Raw genomic sequence first — 18,233 nt, forward strand, 5'->3', positions numbered from 1 at the left:
TTACACAAAGGCAAGGGTAATTGAGATGTCTTGACTGTAATTGTCTCATAAAGCTTGGTTGTAGGCTAATTATCTCAGAGCAGCTTAATGTTTATTTCTCTTTGTTACTTTTCAAATTTTCTTACGGATGACAGGTAAATGAATTAGGCTCCAGGCTGACTCAAACCGATCTAAAAACACTGGTTGAAAAACATCTCATTAAACTAATTATTCTCACAAGTTATTTTTATTTTTAGAAGGAATCAATTTTCGTATAACGGTATGGTTTTTATACGGAAAAACTGTACACCCTTAAGGTTTGTGCATCCGTTTATAAATACCATAATAAACATCCCATTCATTAGTTTAGACCATATAAAATGAAAGAAGTAAAAGAATTGAAGTAATAATAAAAAAAAATATTAAAAAACTACAAACTCACGAAGTACTTTTGTTTTGTAAAGATCATGAAAAACAAATACTGTAAGACAAAAATAAAGTGACCTTCAACAAAATATATACAATATATTGAAAATATAACTGAAAGAGTGAAAGTCATGGATGATATTTATTTGCTTGCCAGTGACTGATGAGATGAAATGTTGCAATAAGCAGATTTAATACCAACAACGTTAAAAGCACAGCTGAATTCCCGTGACATGATAAAGAAGACAAAAAGCATTAATCAGCTTGCGATTAAAAACCCTCTTTGAAGCGTGATGAAATCATTTTCCCATTATAATCCCGTCTGTCTGTTTCAAAATCCAGTCTCAGTATCATCATCCCCAAAAGGCTAAATGTTTTAAATACTTAAATCAGATAAATTGTATAATGTACTGTGCTTTTTGAAAGAGTATTATTAATGACACAATTAGCTAATGAGAAATAAATTGTAAACCAACAGCGCGATTTGAAAAACTATAATTGTATTGCCTAAGCTACATAGTTGTTGAGACTAAACAATGTTTAGAGGAGACTATGTTTAGTAAAGATAGAATCTAAAACTGAATGGAAATCTGCTTTTAAATTTTAAATGGAACTATAATAATATAGAACACAATTGACTGCCAAATTGGCAAAAACATAAGGTCTACCGTATTTCTGCAATTTTTTAAACACTTGTTTTGAGCAGGTGTTGAAAATATTGAATGTAAGCAAAGTTTGAACAAAATATTCTGTGAATTACCTAGATTGTTGACCAAACGTATTAACAATAGAAATCACTGCAATAATTTAATTTCCAAAATAATTATTATCATGAGGAGGAAATTAAATGCAATTAAAATGCCTCTAAGAAGAGCAGACTCAATTTTTCTTTTTTTAGAAGGGGTTGTGATACGATTAGAGTGCAGCACATTTGTCCAAAAAGCCTATAGATTCAAACCCTGTCAATAATCAATAACACTCAAATGTTCAAAGCCACTGAAATCCATACGATAACATAAATTTTACCAACCCTACTTAAGTTAAGGATGCTCTACTTTTAACTACTTTATATTTCACCCTAACATTTAAGTGGTGGAACGTTAACATTTAAGTGCCCTTGTCGCGCTGAGCACCCCTTAGAGAGGCAATTAAGTATGAGTGCCTGATAAAAGGGGCAACTGTTATTTCCTCATGTGTAAAGATCCCTTTCCATAAATTAAAAGGTTTAAACAACAGACCATTATATATTTCACATGTGTATGAATGGATATTTATTCATTTAAAATTCACCTGTACCTTGAAATAGTAGTATTCATCACTAGGAGCGAATGTGGCTCTTTTTGGTACTCAATCACGTGGAAATCCGATTAAGTGCCATAAAGATACTTTGGTTTCGTGTGATGAACAGCTATTTTCATCATACAGGGGAAGTAACCTTCTAATAGCTTTAAAATTAGACAACATGATTTGAGGTTTTACAAAGTAAACATTGATGTTTACATTGCTGTTGTTTACAAACGTAACTTTATATGTATCGTGTGAGCACTGATACAATTTTAAGGTTAGCGAACCGAAAAATTTACCATATGTTTTTTTCTGTTTCCTATTTGACTTAACCAAACTAGCCGTTACCTACGGGCTTTATCCCGTTTGACTTCATAAGTATTAATAAAACTATTGATTGGTTAAGTTAAGCTGAAATGATAAGCTTTTAAATATGAAAACTCATAAGGTTAACATGGGAAACACCAGAGCCACTGGGGCAGAGCTCGAAGTGATTTTTGAGAAAATAATATGTCTATATATTAATCGGGAATGTGAGCTATCATTATATCAAATTTCAACCCAATTTGACCGAAGTTTATGCGTGATTGAACTTAAAAAAAAACAAAAAAAAAAACTAACAATTCCAACAAAAAAAACAAACACACACAAACTATCACATTTATGATATTAGTATGATATGATTGGTAAAGAAGCTAAGCTGATAAAGTTGTGACTTAAATGTATTAATATTTTGATAAACGATGATTTTACTTTATTTACAGAAATAATATTAACTCAAGTCTGAAGCAGAAATAAATTCTTTCTGTTTGTTAACATTCAGTGAACAAACAGAAAGAATTTATTTTTGCTGCATGTGAAACTCATTGCAATCCAAAAAATCACAGTGCCATTTATTTTGTATACCTACATATAGGGGGTGTAACTCTCAAAAAAAGCCTTAGAATAATTTAAAAATGTTATAAAAAAATATAATCAGTTCAGTAATTAAACCTCTGTTATCAAAATATGGAGAAGTCTTCGATGTAGAGGTGCCAGCACTCTCTCATCTCTCATCTTATTCAATGATAAAAAGGCTTTTGAGATCAATTCTGCACTCAATATAATAAATATCTACAATTCTATTATTTATACACGATTGTTCTATTTCTAATTTAAGAATATTAAACACACATCTTGTTTCAACAAACTCTATTTCCAAACTAAACCAATGTTTACAAAAACATGTTTACAAAAATCATCTGTCAAACAAAAGATATTTAAACACAAATAAATCATATGACTAAAAGAACAGACTTAATACAACATCCCGCCTCAAGATGTCTGCATCTTCATGAAGCTCGGTACCGCCTCGGTATCTTGATGGACCTTCCGTAATGGGTAACTGTGCTAGCGTCTGGACGATCACGTGAGTTAGATGGACAATTAAGGACCGTAGATGAACAGTTTGAAAGAATACAATCTTCTCCATAGTATGGTGCAGGAACTAAGAACTTCCGGTTTCGTCGAATGGTTCTCTTGTCAGTGTCCACAAGGTAGGAACGTGGTTCGTTCAATTTCCTGACTACTTTACCATGTCTACGTAGATCCCTGATCCATACCATGCTTCCCTCTTCTAATTCACTTAAACCACTCGCTCCATGTCGTTTATCAAATTGTATCTTATACTTCCACTGGTACTTATTCTCCCTCTCAAAAAAGTCTTTATTTTCCACAGGATTTCCAACCAAAGTAGATGGAAGATTGTCTCTTATTTTCCCCCCAAACATAAGTTCTGGAATCAATGGTTCACTATAATTAGTTGAGCTCTGAATACACACTGGACACGATTTGATTTTTCTTTCTATTTCTTGAGAAATTCCAGGCCACCACATGGTTCCCAAAGCACGTTTCCTTGTTTTTGTGATTCCCAAGTGTCCACTGTGAAGCCTCTCGAGCATTTCCGCTCGTAGTTCCTGAGGTATTATCATCCGAGTTCCTCGAAGCAATAACCCATCAATACAACTTAACTCGTCTTTCACGTTAAAGTATTCTTGAATCTCATTAGGTAAACTTGATTTTCCAGGCCATTCGTCTAAAATTTTTAACTTGAGTTGTGCACATATTGGATCCCTCATTTGTGAGTGAAGTACCTTTGTCACATTTTCATCTGTAGTGTTTATACTAATCATACTGATTTCATGGACGAAGGCTTCCACTTCTTCTGTCAATTCGCCATCTTCATTAGCCGGAATAGGACTTCTCGATAGCAGATCTGCTATGGCAAGGTCTTATCTTGGGGTCCAGGTCATGCGATAATCGTATCTCATCATACGCATTCGGAATCGCTGTAGCCTCGGTGAGAGCTCGTCCAAATTTTGTCTTTTGAAAATTGAGACAAGCGGTTTGTGGTCGCTCTCAATTGTGTACATTTTACCCATCAGGAAACATTTTAAACATGGCTCTGATGATAAAATCTGTTTTACTGTGACAAAAGCTTTTTCCTGAGTTGGTCCCCAAAAGAAATCGTTTTTAGTCTTTAACAAGCTCGTAATTGGCTCTAAAATCTCACTGCAGTTCGGAATAAATTTAGCCAGAAAAGTGATCATGCCCATGAATCTCTGGACTTCATTAGCATTACTTGGGGCTGGTAAGTCCACAATGCTTGTACCTTGCTTGGATCAGGCTTGATTCCTTCCTTAGACAACACAAACCCCAAAAATGTTACAGTCTTCTTGCAGAACTCAGACTTCTGCTTATTCAAAGTGATTCCATTAGCTTGCACTCTCTCTAGAACGGCTCTAAGACACTCGTCGTGTTCCTCTTTCGTTCTTCCCCATATCAAACAGTCATCAATGTGCACTAAACAGTTCTTTGCCCCTTCTAAAGCTTTTGACATACGGCGCTGAAACTCTTCATGAGCAGATGTAATTCCAAAAGGTAACTTACAGAATTTATACCTCCCGAAAGGGGTGATAAATGTTGTGTAATCTTGTGACTCCTCTGCAAGGTTCAGTTGCCAGAAACCGGAATTCGCATCGATCTTGCTGAAGTACTTGGCTCCCGCGATCTCGGACAATGAAAGTTCAATTTTTGGAATAGGATAAAACCGACGTTTCACACTGTTGTTGAGTTTGGATAGGTCCACGCAGATCGTAACCCCACCTCTCTTTTTTGCGCAAACTACCATTGGTGCGCACCAATCAGTCGCGTATTCAACTGGGACAATCACTCCTTTTTCAAGCATATTCTCTAACTGCTCTTTCACCTTGCTTTTTAAAGGTATTGGTACAACCCTGGGGGTAGATATAGCATAAGGAACTGCATTCTCCTTCATTTCTTACTTGTACTCTCCTTTCATATTTCCCAATCCTTGAAATAAATTAGGGTACTTAGTAACCCAGTCAATATCTGATGAATCTACAGAAAAGATCCTTTTCACCAGGTTCAGCTCTTCACAGGAACGTCTGCTAAGAAGTGGAACAGTGATCTCCTCAGAAATATACGCATGATCATAAACCGATACACCCTTATGTTCAAGCTTCAGCCTTAAAGTTCCTAAAATATTGATTCGTTCTTTCTTCTTTGCACTGAACACAGGGGATTTGCACTTTCCTAGAGGCAGCGTCTTAATAAAATCACCAAGAACTCCTACTGGAATCATGGTTACATCAGCGGCTGTGTCAAGTTTAAATTTTATAAGCCCTAACACTTGGTTTCCACAGCTTGCTTTTACCTCCTGGGCCCAGGCTCTGTTATTGTTTTCTATATTCCCGATGAAAATCTCAGGAACCTGTAGATCTCCACAGTCTGAAACTTGCTGTTCGATTTCTTTAACGTTTTTGTTTTTTCTCATCCACTTTTCGCGGTAGGGACAGCATCGAAAAAAATGTCCAATCTCGGAACATTTGTCACATTTGGCTTTCCTAGCAGGACATTCGGCCAGTGATCCGTAACCACATTTCCTGCACTTCTTTGTATTTTCTGCATCCTCGATGTATTTCTGATCACAAACTCCTTCAGTCCGATTCGGTTTACCGTTTTGAACTGACGTTTTATTTACCAAAAAAACATAAGTATTGGCGAGTTCACGTTTTTGGCGTTCTAGCTCCTCATGTTGGCGCAAGGTATTAATTGCTTTCTCCAGAGTCAATTGAGAGTCCAGCTGGAGTCTATCACTTAGAGCCTCATCTTTCATACCAATAATGAGGGCGAGAAGCATCATCTCATCATTTAGTTCACCCCATGCACACGTTTTCGCAAGGCCATGCAAATCTGTTATAAATTTTTCAGATGGATCACTCCCTTGCTTGTGTCTCAAAAATTTTGATCTCTCATAAATTATATTCCGTCTTGGCACAAAGTATTCATCAAAGGCCTGAAGAGTCTCGTCATAAGTATTAGGTTTTGGTGAAAACGAATCGAAAATATCTTCACTTCTACTACCCATTGTAAACAAAAGTACATCGATTTGCCGAGCGTCGGAAGTGCTATCCAGACCGCAACCCCGTCTGTACCTTTGAAAGCGATTCCTCCAGGAATGCCACTCATTCGGAGTAAAAGAGAACGTTTCCGGAGTTGGTAACGTGATATTGATCATCGGAGTAGTAGTACACATAACTGCATTATTTTCTCGGTTCGTATGTACCAATGCAAATCCTCGTGACTCATCTTTAGTCTTTCTAGAGTCCCTTTCTGAAACGTAGTTGAGTTCACTTTGGGTGTCGTCCTCACCGTTGTCCTCATACCTTTGCCTCCGAGTATTTCGTTTTTTTTCTGCCCTTACTTGACATTATGTGTGGTTTTAGACTTTCAGTTCGATAAAAATCCACTAAGCTGCCACCATGTTCTATTTCTAATACAAGAATATTAAACACACATCTTGTTTCAACAAACTCTATTTCCAAACTAAACCAATGTTTACAAAAACATGTTTACAAAAATCATCTGTCAAACAAAAGATATTTAAACACAAATAAATCATATGACTAAAAGAACAGACTTAATACAACAACGATGAAATACTTTTCATTGTACCATGTTTTACAATCTACAAAACTACTATGCTATAAACTAATTTATCATGTTCAATAGTAAATTATAAAAATATTGTTCAATATTTAGATGCTCAGGGTTTTTAACCGCATTTTAAAATGTCTTTTGAAAGCTACATAAATTGTAACGTATTTGTTTGATTAGCTTGTTTTCAATACCTCACAATTACACATTTTGACCTAGTGATGATTGTGCTTGAGGAGAAAGTAGAGTTACGTTTCATCTCTCTTGAGAACTCCTCAATCTATTAATAACAAACAATTCTGATAAATCAATCACAGCATCTCCACTACTTTCACACCTTCATCTCAGTTGAGTCTCAATATATTGGATACATTGCAATTGAAATTGTGTATAGAAATTGTATTGTATATGGAATCATTTTATGTACCGTATCGTGAATATTGTACTTTATTTTAGTAAGTCTAGAGTTAAACGTTTCCTTGTTAAAATATCATGTTTTTACTGTCATCAAAATCAATCAATTATTTTGCTATAACTGGAAAAAATAATTATTGGTTGACAAAACATTATTTAGTATTGGATAAAAAAATCCTTTTCCAAATTTTTAATTTTGCACACAACTTTTCCAATGCAAATATTTTTTCATTAAAATCTTGTATATGAATTCAATCGATATGTTTAGTTTAAAAATAAAAGATAAAAGAGTGATATAAGCCAGAAAGTTTGTTTTATCTGTGTAAAGTGAACATGAAGTGAAGGTGGCAACACTCGGTGCCACTTGGTACAACAAAGATGAAGTGAAGAGCAATCAAGTGACAAGTGGCCGTGATAAACTTCTAATCCTGTGTTATTATCTTCTCTAATGAGTGTTTAGATTTAAAAAAAAACATTCCACCTGTTCCGGTTACTTTACATATTTGAGTTTTTTTAAATCGGGTCAAAATAAAAATTAAATGTTAATTTTGTGATACAAATTTACGTCATGTGAATCCAAAAAGCTTGATTGAATTAGCCTTACAAATTCCTTGCGCAGGTATTTTGGAAAATTATGAATTAATTACAGGATTTTTATTGGGTTTTCCACTTGCTGTGAAAAAGAATACACTATTTTCTAGTTTAAGTGCTTTGTGTCTGTTATGGATCGTTGTATTTTTTTAAACCTGACTTTAAAGATAATGCATCTTGACTAAATTTCCTGAGGGGATCACTTGATGGATTCGTAGATTTGTTATTAATAAAGGTTTAATTTATTGCAGATGGCAGAAATTAAAAAAAAAACATTATAAGCAGGGAAAGTAATGTACCTCTGACATCGGATTTCTGCGTTTCAATAAAAGCTGAAACTAAAAAAAGTTATAATAAAATTGACATGTCTACAAATATTAGAAAGAGAGCCTCATTATCTGCACTACAGTGGGTAATTGATTGACCTTCACTGGAAAGTCAAAAGTCGGGTGTTTTGCTACCCTAGTGGTTAGAGTCTCCGACTTCGGTGCAGAATGGGCTGGTTCGATTTTCCCGACTCACCCACAAAGCATATGGGCTTAGACTGCTTTCCCAAAAAGCGTTTTTATATCACTCTCTTTATGTCCTGTAAGAAAATTTCAACAGCGTAGACAAGAAAAAAAGTCTATAAGAACTACCCTCAGTCCACTCCTGTCAACCATGCCAGGAGAGTCTACTTAGATAATGACGCCCTAAGTCCACTCCTGCCAACCATACCAGGAGAGTCTACTTAGATGATGACACCCTCGGCTTACTCCTGCCAACCATACCAGGAGAGTCTACGTAGATAATGACGCCCTCACTCCTCTCCTGCCAACCATAACACCTCTCCTATATAACCATTTAGACGCTGTCACTTCTGCCAACCTTACCAGGAGAGTCTACTTAGATAGTGACACTCTCAGTCCAAAACATAGTATACAACCATAGTAGTGAGCATCTGCCATGTTACAGGGGTGTACCAGTGTCGCAGACATCCCTTCTACCCTCCACCTCTCCTAGATAACCACTTAGACGCTGTCACTCCTGCCAACCATACCAGGATAGTCTACTTAGATAATGACACCATCAGTCCACAACATAGTATACAACCATAGTAGCGAGCATCTGACATGTTACAGGGGTGTACCAGTGTCGCAGACATCCCTTCTACCCTCCACCTCTCCTAGATAACCACTTAGACGCTGTCACTCCTGCAAACCATACCAGGAGAGTCTACTTAGATAATGACACCCTAAGTCCACAGCATAGTATACAACCATAGTAGCGAGCATCTGATATGTTACAGGGGTGTACCAGTGTCGCAGACATCCCTTCTACCCTCCACCTCTCCTAGATAACCACTTGGACGCTGTCACTCCTGCCAACCATACCAGGAGAGTCTACTTAGATAATGACACCCTTAGTCCACAACATAGTATACACACAGTAAGTATAGATTTCACAAAAAATATCTATGTTTTTGCTAAAACCATTCAAAACCTTGTAAAATGCCAAATAATAAATGAATTGTGTATTAACAAGAATTTAAGGGGTTTGGTTACAAATATCTGAAGTCTTTGACCTTACCAATCTGTTAAAAGGTAATGTCAAAGGTCACAACTTTTGGGTATGCCACAAACTACATTGATCCCTGAGTTAGCTTAAGCTTAACATTGTTATAAATTTATGATGAAGGTAGACAACATTAGTGACAGTAACAACAAAAGGAAATATAATATGAATATTATTTGCGTGATTTGTTTAGAACTCGCTAGCACAAAGTTTATCAAAATTTGATCAACCTTGTGCTAGCGAGTACTTAAAAAATTATATCTATCTATACTATTATATAAAAATCTAATGGTGTCTATCTGTATGTGTATTACTAATAGGTGCAAAAACAAAAACTACTGAACCAACTGGGCTTAAATTTTACAAAAATATAGCTACCATACCAAGGACCATTATAGGACTATTCACATTTCGATACTGACCGTAGGCTTTGCCCCTTTGGCTTTAAAAGTTCTGAGGTGAACATTTTAAAAGTAAATATTGATTAGTCTCCATGGCAGCGATGAGAACACTAACAATGTTTGTTTACATTTGCTTTGACATTTAAATGTAAACAAGAAGAACTGCTAAATTGCATATTTCATAATTTCAGACAGCTGATACAAAGAAATTAAATATAATATTTTCCATAACAATGAGGTAGGTTTATTTTAATCTAACCTTTTATCGTGGATTATTTATTCTAAAACTATGTCAATGATTGTAGAAAAAAAAGATTCTATAACCGTTACTGTATCAACTCCGGCTCTGCTTTGGCTTTTTTAAAGCGTCTAAGTTATGAAAATAATGTTATTGGAAAGTAAATAAAGATACGTCTTATAACACTTAAAACATATATTTACGCTTATTCTGTTACTCACAAGACAGTAAATATATTATAATTAACAACCCATCGTTGTCGATTGCTTGACATGTCGATGGTATAATGTACTGTAACACAATTAGACAAAATGATTTAATCACTTGCTAAACAGCTGCTTAATTGCATTAGTAGAATTGAAAACAAGCTGGAAGTCGTTTTGAGAGATCTTTACATAAAAATTATTTTGTTTTCTAGCTTTGTTTGTTAATTAATGATGCAATATGAAGAAAAATATAGTTCTCCACAAGGGCAAATGTGACTTTTTAACCCTTACTCATTTTCCAACCTCGGCTTGACACAAAACATTAATTTAATGAATTCATATAAAATGAATTAATTAATAACATTCTAATTTAAAGATTTCTTTTTACTTTACTCTTCCATTAACGTTTCCAAGAACAGATAATTGGATAGATGCCTGGATGGATTACATTTAACGTTTCAACGTCTCTTCGTATTTTACTAAACAAAATACTTACAATATTACAGTTATTTTTACCAAGGTGGAAAATAGTTCGCATTGGAGAGTTTGTTAAAAATTTATAATGAAAACAGATTACAGCAATTTAGCTAATTAGCAATGCTTATGGAATGACAATATTTACAAGAATTGTGAAACTATTTAAAATTACTCCAACGGAGAGTTATCATTATATTGTAATCAAGCAACTAGTGTATGGATGAATATTCATTGAATATATTTTACAAAATGCTATCAGTGGTACAACAAATTGTTTTTTTTTTATCAGTAAACCCACAAGTTATTTTTCAATAAAAACTCCAACCCTAGTAACTTACAACAACTTCTAGTACTGTTGATGCTGAAAGAATTTATTTCATATGTTAGTTCCAACTAAACAACACTCTATGTCATAGTGATATCCGATCCTATCCCTATGCTTCACTGTTGACGTCGACTTGTTCTGGTCGATTGGTGTATTTAATTTTTTTCTGTTTGACATTATTCATTGGTTAAAATTCACAATGAACTCATTCGTTCCAATGGATTAACAAATAAAAACTTTACATAATAAATTTAAAAGAAATAAATAATGTAACACACAATTTTGGGAATTATCAGAAATATACACTGAATTCCACTCAGCTAAGTCATAAACATCAAGAGATGTTTATCTCTACTCAATGTTATAACTCTACCAGCAAACCAAGGGAGATCTGATAAGCCTTGCACACAGCTTCAAAACAAACAAATTCAACATTTTAACAGCCTGATAATTCACACAAACACTAATGTTTCAACAAACTTTTCCCTCCACAAAGTTAAGTTTCAACTTCACCCCTTATCGCGCCAGTTATGCCCTGTGCAATAATCAGCCCCATACATTAGCCCCAAGTGCCCTTATCACCTTTATGCTAATACAGGGTCTTATCTAAGCTCTGTTACCATCACCTGAATACCTGAATGAGGCTTATATTGCACACTTCCAACATAATCTTCAATAAGTACCTTTACTGTGGGTATGTTGAACGCTGGTTTACGGTTTTATGGTTTCAGTAGGTTTTTAGCTCAAGTATTTGTACTATAAATACACGTCAAAATTATGTTAAGTTTGATTTTTTGTCCTTTATTTTATTTTTGAAAGTGTTGTGTTTTTTGGAATATTTGGTGTAATTGTATAACAAAAGTTATTATCCTTACGATAGTTTATCCACGCACACAACAATGTTGTTTGGGATGTCCAATTTACTGTGTTGGTTAAACTTACTTATGTACTGAGCTTTGCAATTTAAATAAATTTTTTCATACGAAAAAGGTTCAAAATGCCACATTCAAATTATTTACAAAATATATGCTATATCAATACAGGAGTATATAAGTTACTTTACACATGTGTATATGTGTGAGGGGGGACCACTTGTGTAAGCCTACTGGGACTGCTTATCTCTAAATGGCCATTATGTTAATTTCCACAGGCAATTTAACGTTATCTAGTCTACCTTAAATGTAACATTTACAATCATAAAGTACAAATATACCTTTGGGACGGGAAACATGTGCTGTGTATGGTTTATTCTAATAACTAAAACATTCCTAAAGTTTTTTTTTAATTTATAATAAACATAACTTTTGTATGTATTTTTTCCATTAGAAGAGTAATTATAGCTAAATTGTAATGGTGTTGGATATTGCATTATTTAGCGTAGTATTCAAATAGAAAACTCATATAGTGTTTGTAGTGGTACAAAATATTTTTCATATTTATGATAAAAGTAGACCGATAGAGAACAATAGAAATCAGTTATAATGAGCTCAGAACTTTAGTCTGGTAGTTGGCTTGATTGGCATTTTTCTAGGAATCTAGAGCCTTTGTTGAGCAAAATTGCTGGAAAAAAACAAAAAGGCTGCAACAAACGAATTGTGAGGGTTCCAGTCATGGAGTATAAATACAGTAACTTTGTGTGGGTTTTTTGTTAAATAAAATTACTTTAGCAGTACTGTACAGTCATGTAAGAGAGACTGATAGTTTTTCTATGGTACCTGTAAGTAAGTACACGAGTACAGTATATTTTACAAGACATATTTCAGTTGATATACCTAAATGGCTGGGATTTTCATTCATATATTTGTTTCTATATCATTTAACTCGTTTTTGTAGTTTCAAGTTTTAACCTACCTTGAAGGTTATATTAGAACCACAGATAAAACTCCCTCTAGTAGATTTCTCATCCTTATATGGAACAGATGAAGCCAATTTTATTGTTAGTTCTGTCCGGTGCACTGTAGAGGTGGTGTTTTGTTTACAATTAGTTTCTTGTTATTTCAGTAATTTAAAACCTCGTTTAGCTAAATAAAACAATCTAATAAACAATAACTCGTCCCCCAGTTATATAACCAAACAGATCATGAATTTAACACTAAAATAAATACTGTAGAAACTAAATTTTGTCCACTCTAGCGATCAGTGTCACCGGACATGAACTAGACATGAAAAACAATCTTCAACATTTACAATGTGATGAGAAGTCTACTGTGTTGGTTAGTCTGTGATGCAACGTATGCCTGGTCTTGTAACAGTCAGTTAAGAGAGGGTTAACTGTAATATATTTTTCTGTCCAGGGTGTAGGTGTTAGCACAGTGTCTAGCTGCTACTACCCCACCTCGTGTGGCTATCCCCCCGCCATGCTGGGGCCCTGGGACCCCCACTGTGACGGATGCCTACCCCAGCCCCCCACCGACCTGTGTGACGAACATCCAGACTTTGTCACATTCGACCTAGACGATGTGCCCCCGCTGAGACCTCCCCACCGAGCCCAGGACACGGACACCCTTAGGAGGACGACCCCGGTCTAGCGACAAGCCAAGACCGTGACTTGGCGGTAGCCAGGCCTGACCACACTTTTAATCGACTAAAACATTTAATATTTCAAATTTTAGATACAAGGTTTTGAATTTTTGACGTGAGTTCAAGGTGCGAGGTTAAGTGTGGTCATGCAAACTATTCAAGTGAGAGACAGGAAGTGTAGTGAAAAAGTGGAGTATAACAAACTACTAAGTCATCAGTGTCCCAGGAACTAAGAGTGTAAACATTATAGTTGTAAACTGTGTAATCAACTGCTGCACTAATCTAGTCAAAACATTGTTTCGACATGTCATATTATATTGAGTTTGTACTACGTGTGATATTTGTAGGAAAAATTGAACTACTCGCTAGTTACTAGTTACTACTTGTTACAAAAGATGATTACAAACAATCACTTTCATCGCCATAATTGTGATACATAGCAACAACTGGAGTTTTACACTTTTTATACTAGTTGTGAAAGTAAATGACTCCAAGAAACGTTGGGAAAACTAATTTAGCTTAAGTGATATGCTTGGATAAGATTGTTAATTAATTGTAACAACAAACTAAAACCAATAAAAGCGTTAAAAATAATATGATATTTAAAGCTTAAAACGAAAAGTACAGAAACTTTGCAAACAATCAAAGTGCACAGGTAAATGAGATTTATTCCTTGATTGAACCATCCACTGTATAAGCAATGTAGTATTTGCTTGGTTTGTATTTTAAATTACCTCGTTGAAAATGTTATAATAGACAAGAAATTAATTATAAATATTATTTAATTATAAGGAATTAACATAAATTAGATCAGGCTAAATTTGGACAACCCAAACTGAAATATGAAGATAAGGATAAGGATTAACCTTTAGTTGATAATTAATATCATAAAATATTGTACATTTGTAATTTTTCTAGTTCTATGAACAAAGGTACAAACTGTTTACCCAGTGAATAAAAAAACTGTATGTTTCATATTGTGAATTTGTTGAATCATGTTAGTTTTTATCAGAAAATTTAAATACTAGTAATATGTAACTATAGCACAACTTTATTACAATAAAGTTAAAATAAATTTAACAAGTTAATAATAATAGATGTTAAACCTTTATTTGAATAAACTAAAGTATAAAATTTATGATCTTGTATAAATGATGTTTATATTTTGAAATTTTATGAATGATTTGTTTGAATAGAATAAAAAAGTAGTAAAATTGTATTCAAATTTATTGAGAAAGCAATGTTTTTTGAACATTCATAAGTGTGATGTTTTTATTACTACCTAAGTCATAATGAGGTTAAAAAACTTTTTAATTACAAAAATAAAAATTTGCGACAGAACTGTAGTAAATTCCTATATATTTGTTCTTTTTGTTAACATTAATGTTTTTTCCCCTTAGTTCCCGGTTATGTACATTTCTCTCAACCTTTCATAAGCTAAAAACACTCTTCCTCAAAGAGTTATGTTTAGGTTTGATCCACACAACAGATTTGTATTTATAACTATATGCCTCAAGAGGTTATAGGATACTGTAGAGGCCAATGCAAACAAAAACTCAGCATTTGGAAACCAACATTTCTTAAAGAAAATGTCGTATTTCGGCATTAGATTCTTCAAGGCAGGTCAGAATAACCAAATCCACAACTACAAAGGAGGTAAGAACAGTTTGACTAAACATCTTCTGAAGTGAGGTGTAACTTATGAAGTTTAAATGAGAAATGACGTATGTCTGGTATTGTGTGTGCAAAGCAGACTCAAAACAAAGGATAACATAGTCGATGAGGGTTCCTTACAAAGTTTTTACTTAGGGATTGGCTGACCTGGACAATGAGAAGATAGACAGTTATTCGATAGCTAGATAAGTCCTTGGAGGCTAGTGGCCATTTTGGATTATTTAGCCATTGAAGGGTATTTTATCATCCAAAAATATTTTTGCTAATTATCAAAGTGATTGTAATTTAAATATCTAGTGTACTGTGGGATTTGAAATTTTCTTCCTACTTTTGTAATTTTTACATGAGTTATAACGTCTAGGCTCCAAGGACTCCGAAAAACTGGAAAAGCAATAATACTAGAGTTACAAATATTTACAAGTAAGAAAATTTACAATTAAAAATTCTACTTATCTTGATCAGTGAGTCAATTGCACTCCTAAAACACAAATATTTAAAAAAATATATAAAATTAGATTCTACACATAATACTTCCAAAATAGGAACAACACTAAAATAGTAAAATGCATTCTGCCTGGAAATGACAAACTATTGTTGAGCAAGTCAAAACAAACATTCATTGTTGTCTATACACCATCTCTATTGTGTTTTGACAACTACTGTTGTGTCATGAATTATTAATTCTTGAGAGATATAATTCTATTAACATCGAAATAATTCTTAACTGTTGTTTAATTTAAGTTTGTCTGATCCAAATATAACAGTCAGTACTCTTTTACAATTTATGATGTGAAAGAATTTCTAAAACAAGAAAGAGTGATAATGCCCAACCTATCCTACCTTCCCAAAATTATCACAAACTAAAAACGGTATCAGCAATCTGACGCATGGGTAAGCGGTGGGAGTAACTATGATAATTTTGTAGAAAAATCACAAAAGTTGCAATAACTTTTGAACCGTAATTGTTATAGTAATTGGGGTTGCATTATTTTGTTTTATTTTGTTATAAGGAACATAACACATTCATTTCTATCAAAACCGTTTTTTTTTTCTAAAATCAGATTTTTATTAATTTTATGGGTTTTTTATGGGAAAATAACATAAGTTACAATATTTTTTTAACTGTAATTTCTACAGTAATGGGATTTGTACCATTTTGTTTAGAATCTAAAGGACTATATATAACATACAACATTTTTATCAAAATCGTTTTGGCCATTTTATGAGAAAATCTGATTTTCTGTTTTTTTAATGGGAAATCCCCATTAAAAATCAAAATTGAAAAAAATTTAAAAACGCTTGGAGATACCATGGATCAGTACCAACATACCAAATTTCATCAAAATCGGACTACAGGTGTGGTCTGTCTCTGTACACATACACACACACACACACACAGACATCACTGTGAAAACCACTTGTTTTGGGTTCAGGGGGACTCTAAATAGATATATCCACTCCACTTAAAACTCAAACTACAAAATTGTTACGAAAACAATACTTTTTCCATATACTATGTATAGGGGGAGAAAGTAAAAAATCAACTTTTGAGAACTAAACTTTCAATGCCTCTCACAATTTTGGAATTATGATTATGTCAGCTTCGAATACAATTCCCACTTTTACATTTCCTATCCTCCTACATAATATGATGTCTATCCGGCTGTAATCATATCTTTACATGAGTCTGATGCTCCCAATCCCCAGTCAAAGGTAGGATTTGTGCTACAGAGATTTGGGAAATGATGAGTTCAAGCCAAGATATCTCTGCTACAAGTAAAAAGCTGTTAATGGATTGAACACATAAGAAAACACTATTGTGATTTGCAATTTTCACATGATTAATTAAAAGAGCACATTGCTATAAATATTGATAGCTCATTGTGGATTTAAGCTAACACAAAACTGAAATGCAAGACTTTTCTTTAAATAAATCAAAATGAATAGGATATACTATTTAATAAACTCCTAGAAACTAAATGTCCAAATAAAAATTCCTTTATAAAAATGGAGGTTATAAAAAATATATATAAATAAAAAATATTGATAAAAAAACTGCTACCATGATTAGGTACAAAAATGATTCAGAAAATTATTACTTTTAAATGCAATGATTTTCTGATGAAAAAGTGTTATTAGGTACTAGTTATTTTTTGTTACATTATAATTTGGTGAAATAGTTTCAATGAACTAAGGTATTTTTCAAACCTTGGTTTTAATACTGTTCACCAACAATACAACAAGTCACAATTTGTATGCTAATGCTAGTGACAGTGTACGAAAATCAAATGAATAGGGTAAATCTCTATGCAAATCACAGTCTTGAAAGCAAAATGAAGAAACTCTGCATTCATTGAAGCGTCTGGTGGGAAAATGATGAACCATTGTATTCAAGACAATGGCAAGTTGGTGAATTAAAAACTGTGTTTGCGTTTAAAGAACAAAAAGTTGATTCTTCAATTTTTGAATCCAAATTATGTAGCCATATCCTACCTTGTAAAGGTTTAAATATTGTCGGGCATAGGTTGGTATAAGGTACAGTAATAGAGAACCTCAGTACAACACATTACAGTAGTGTAGGCCGATATGTAATTTTTTTTAGGCGAAAACTTAATATATTTTGAAAGATGATATAGTAACCTCAAAATAGGGTGTCATTTTCTCAATCCAAGATGGCGTCCAAAATAACCGCTGTTATGTACCATTTTTAGGTTTTTCCTAAATATCTCAGAAACTATACAATTTTTTTATACAACTAATTTTTGTAGAAGATTAAATTTCCTACGAGAAAATTATATAATATAAGTATTTCGGTTCAACCGTTTACAAGATTTAATAAATATCATTTACAAATACTCCTTCAATAAGAAATACATGTAAATTTGTATCCAAAATAAATGCTAAACGTGGCAAAGCCTATCCACCTATGGTCACAACCAATATGTAACCTGTATAACAAATGTTTTTGAAATCTTGACAAAATTTCCAGCAGTTTGACACTATAATCATAAAAATTGTTTCAAAATTGAGGTGAGGATGAGCACACAAAACAGTTGTAATTAAAGAAACCATTACAAATAATGTGGTTTTTGTGAGCTCGCCAACGCCTTAATTTTGGACCAATTTTTTTATTAAAGTTCCAACTG

The 18,233-nt window shown here is 33.6% G+C and overlaps 1 protein-coding gene across 1 annotated transcript in view; it reads left to right on the forward strand.

Annotated features, from left to right (window-relative positions):
• Positions 1 to 14,454, forward strand: part of LOC128999577 (voltage-dependent calcium channel gamma-4 subunit-like) — a 132,493-nt gene extending 118,039 nt beyond the window's left edge. The window contains exons 6-8 of the mRNA XM_054426154.1: positions 8,647 to 8,775; positions 8,981 to 9,120; positions 13,188 to 14,454. Of these exons, the coding sequence (XP_054282129.1) occupies positions 8,647 to 8,775; positions 8,981 to 9,120; positions 13,188 to 13,421 (503 nt within the window). The 3' untranslated portion in view covers positions 13,422 to 14,454. The remainder of the gene's footprint in view (positions 1 to 8,646; positions 8,776 to 8,980; positions 9,121 to 13,187) is intronic.
• The last annotated feature ends 3,779 nt before the right edge of the window (positions 14,455 to 18,233 follow it).

This window comes from Macrosteles quadrilineatus, unplaced genomic scaffold, assembly GCF_028750875.1.
Source record: "Macrosteles quadrilineatus isolate MER2022 unplaced genomic scaffold, UCM_ALF_1.0 Scaffold_8__2_contigs__length_117827958, whole genome shotgun sequence".
NCBI lineage: Eukaryota > Metazoa > Arthropoda > Insecta > Hemiptera > Cicadellidae > Macrosteles > Macrosteles quadrilineatus.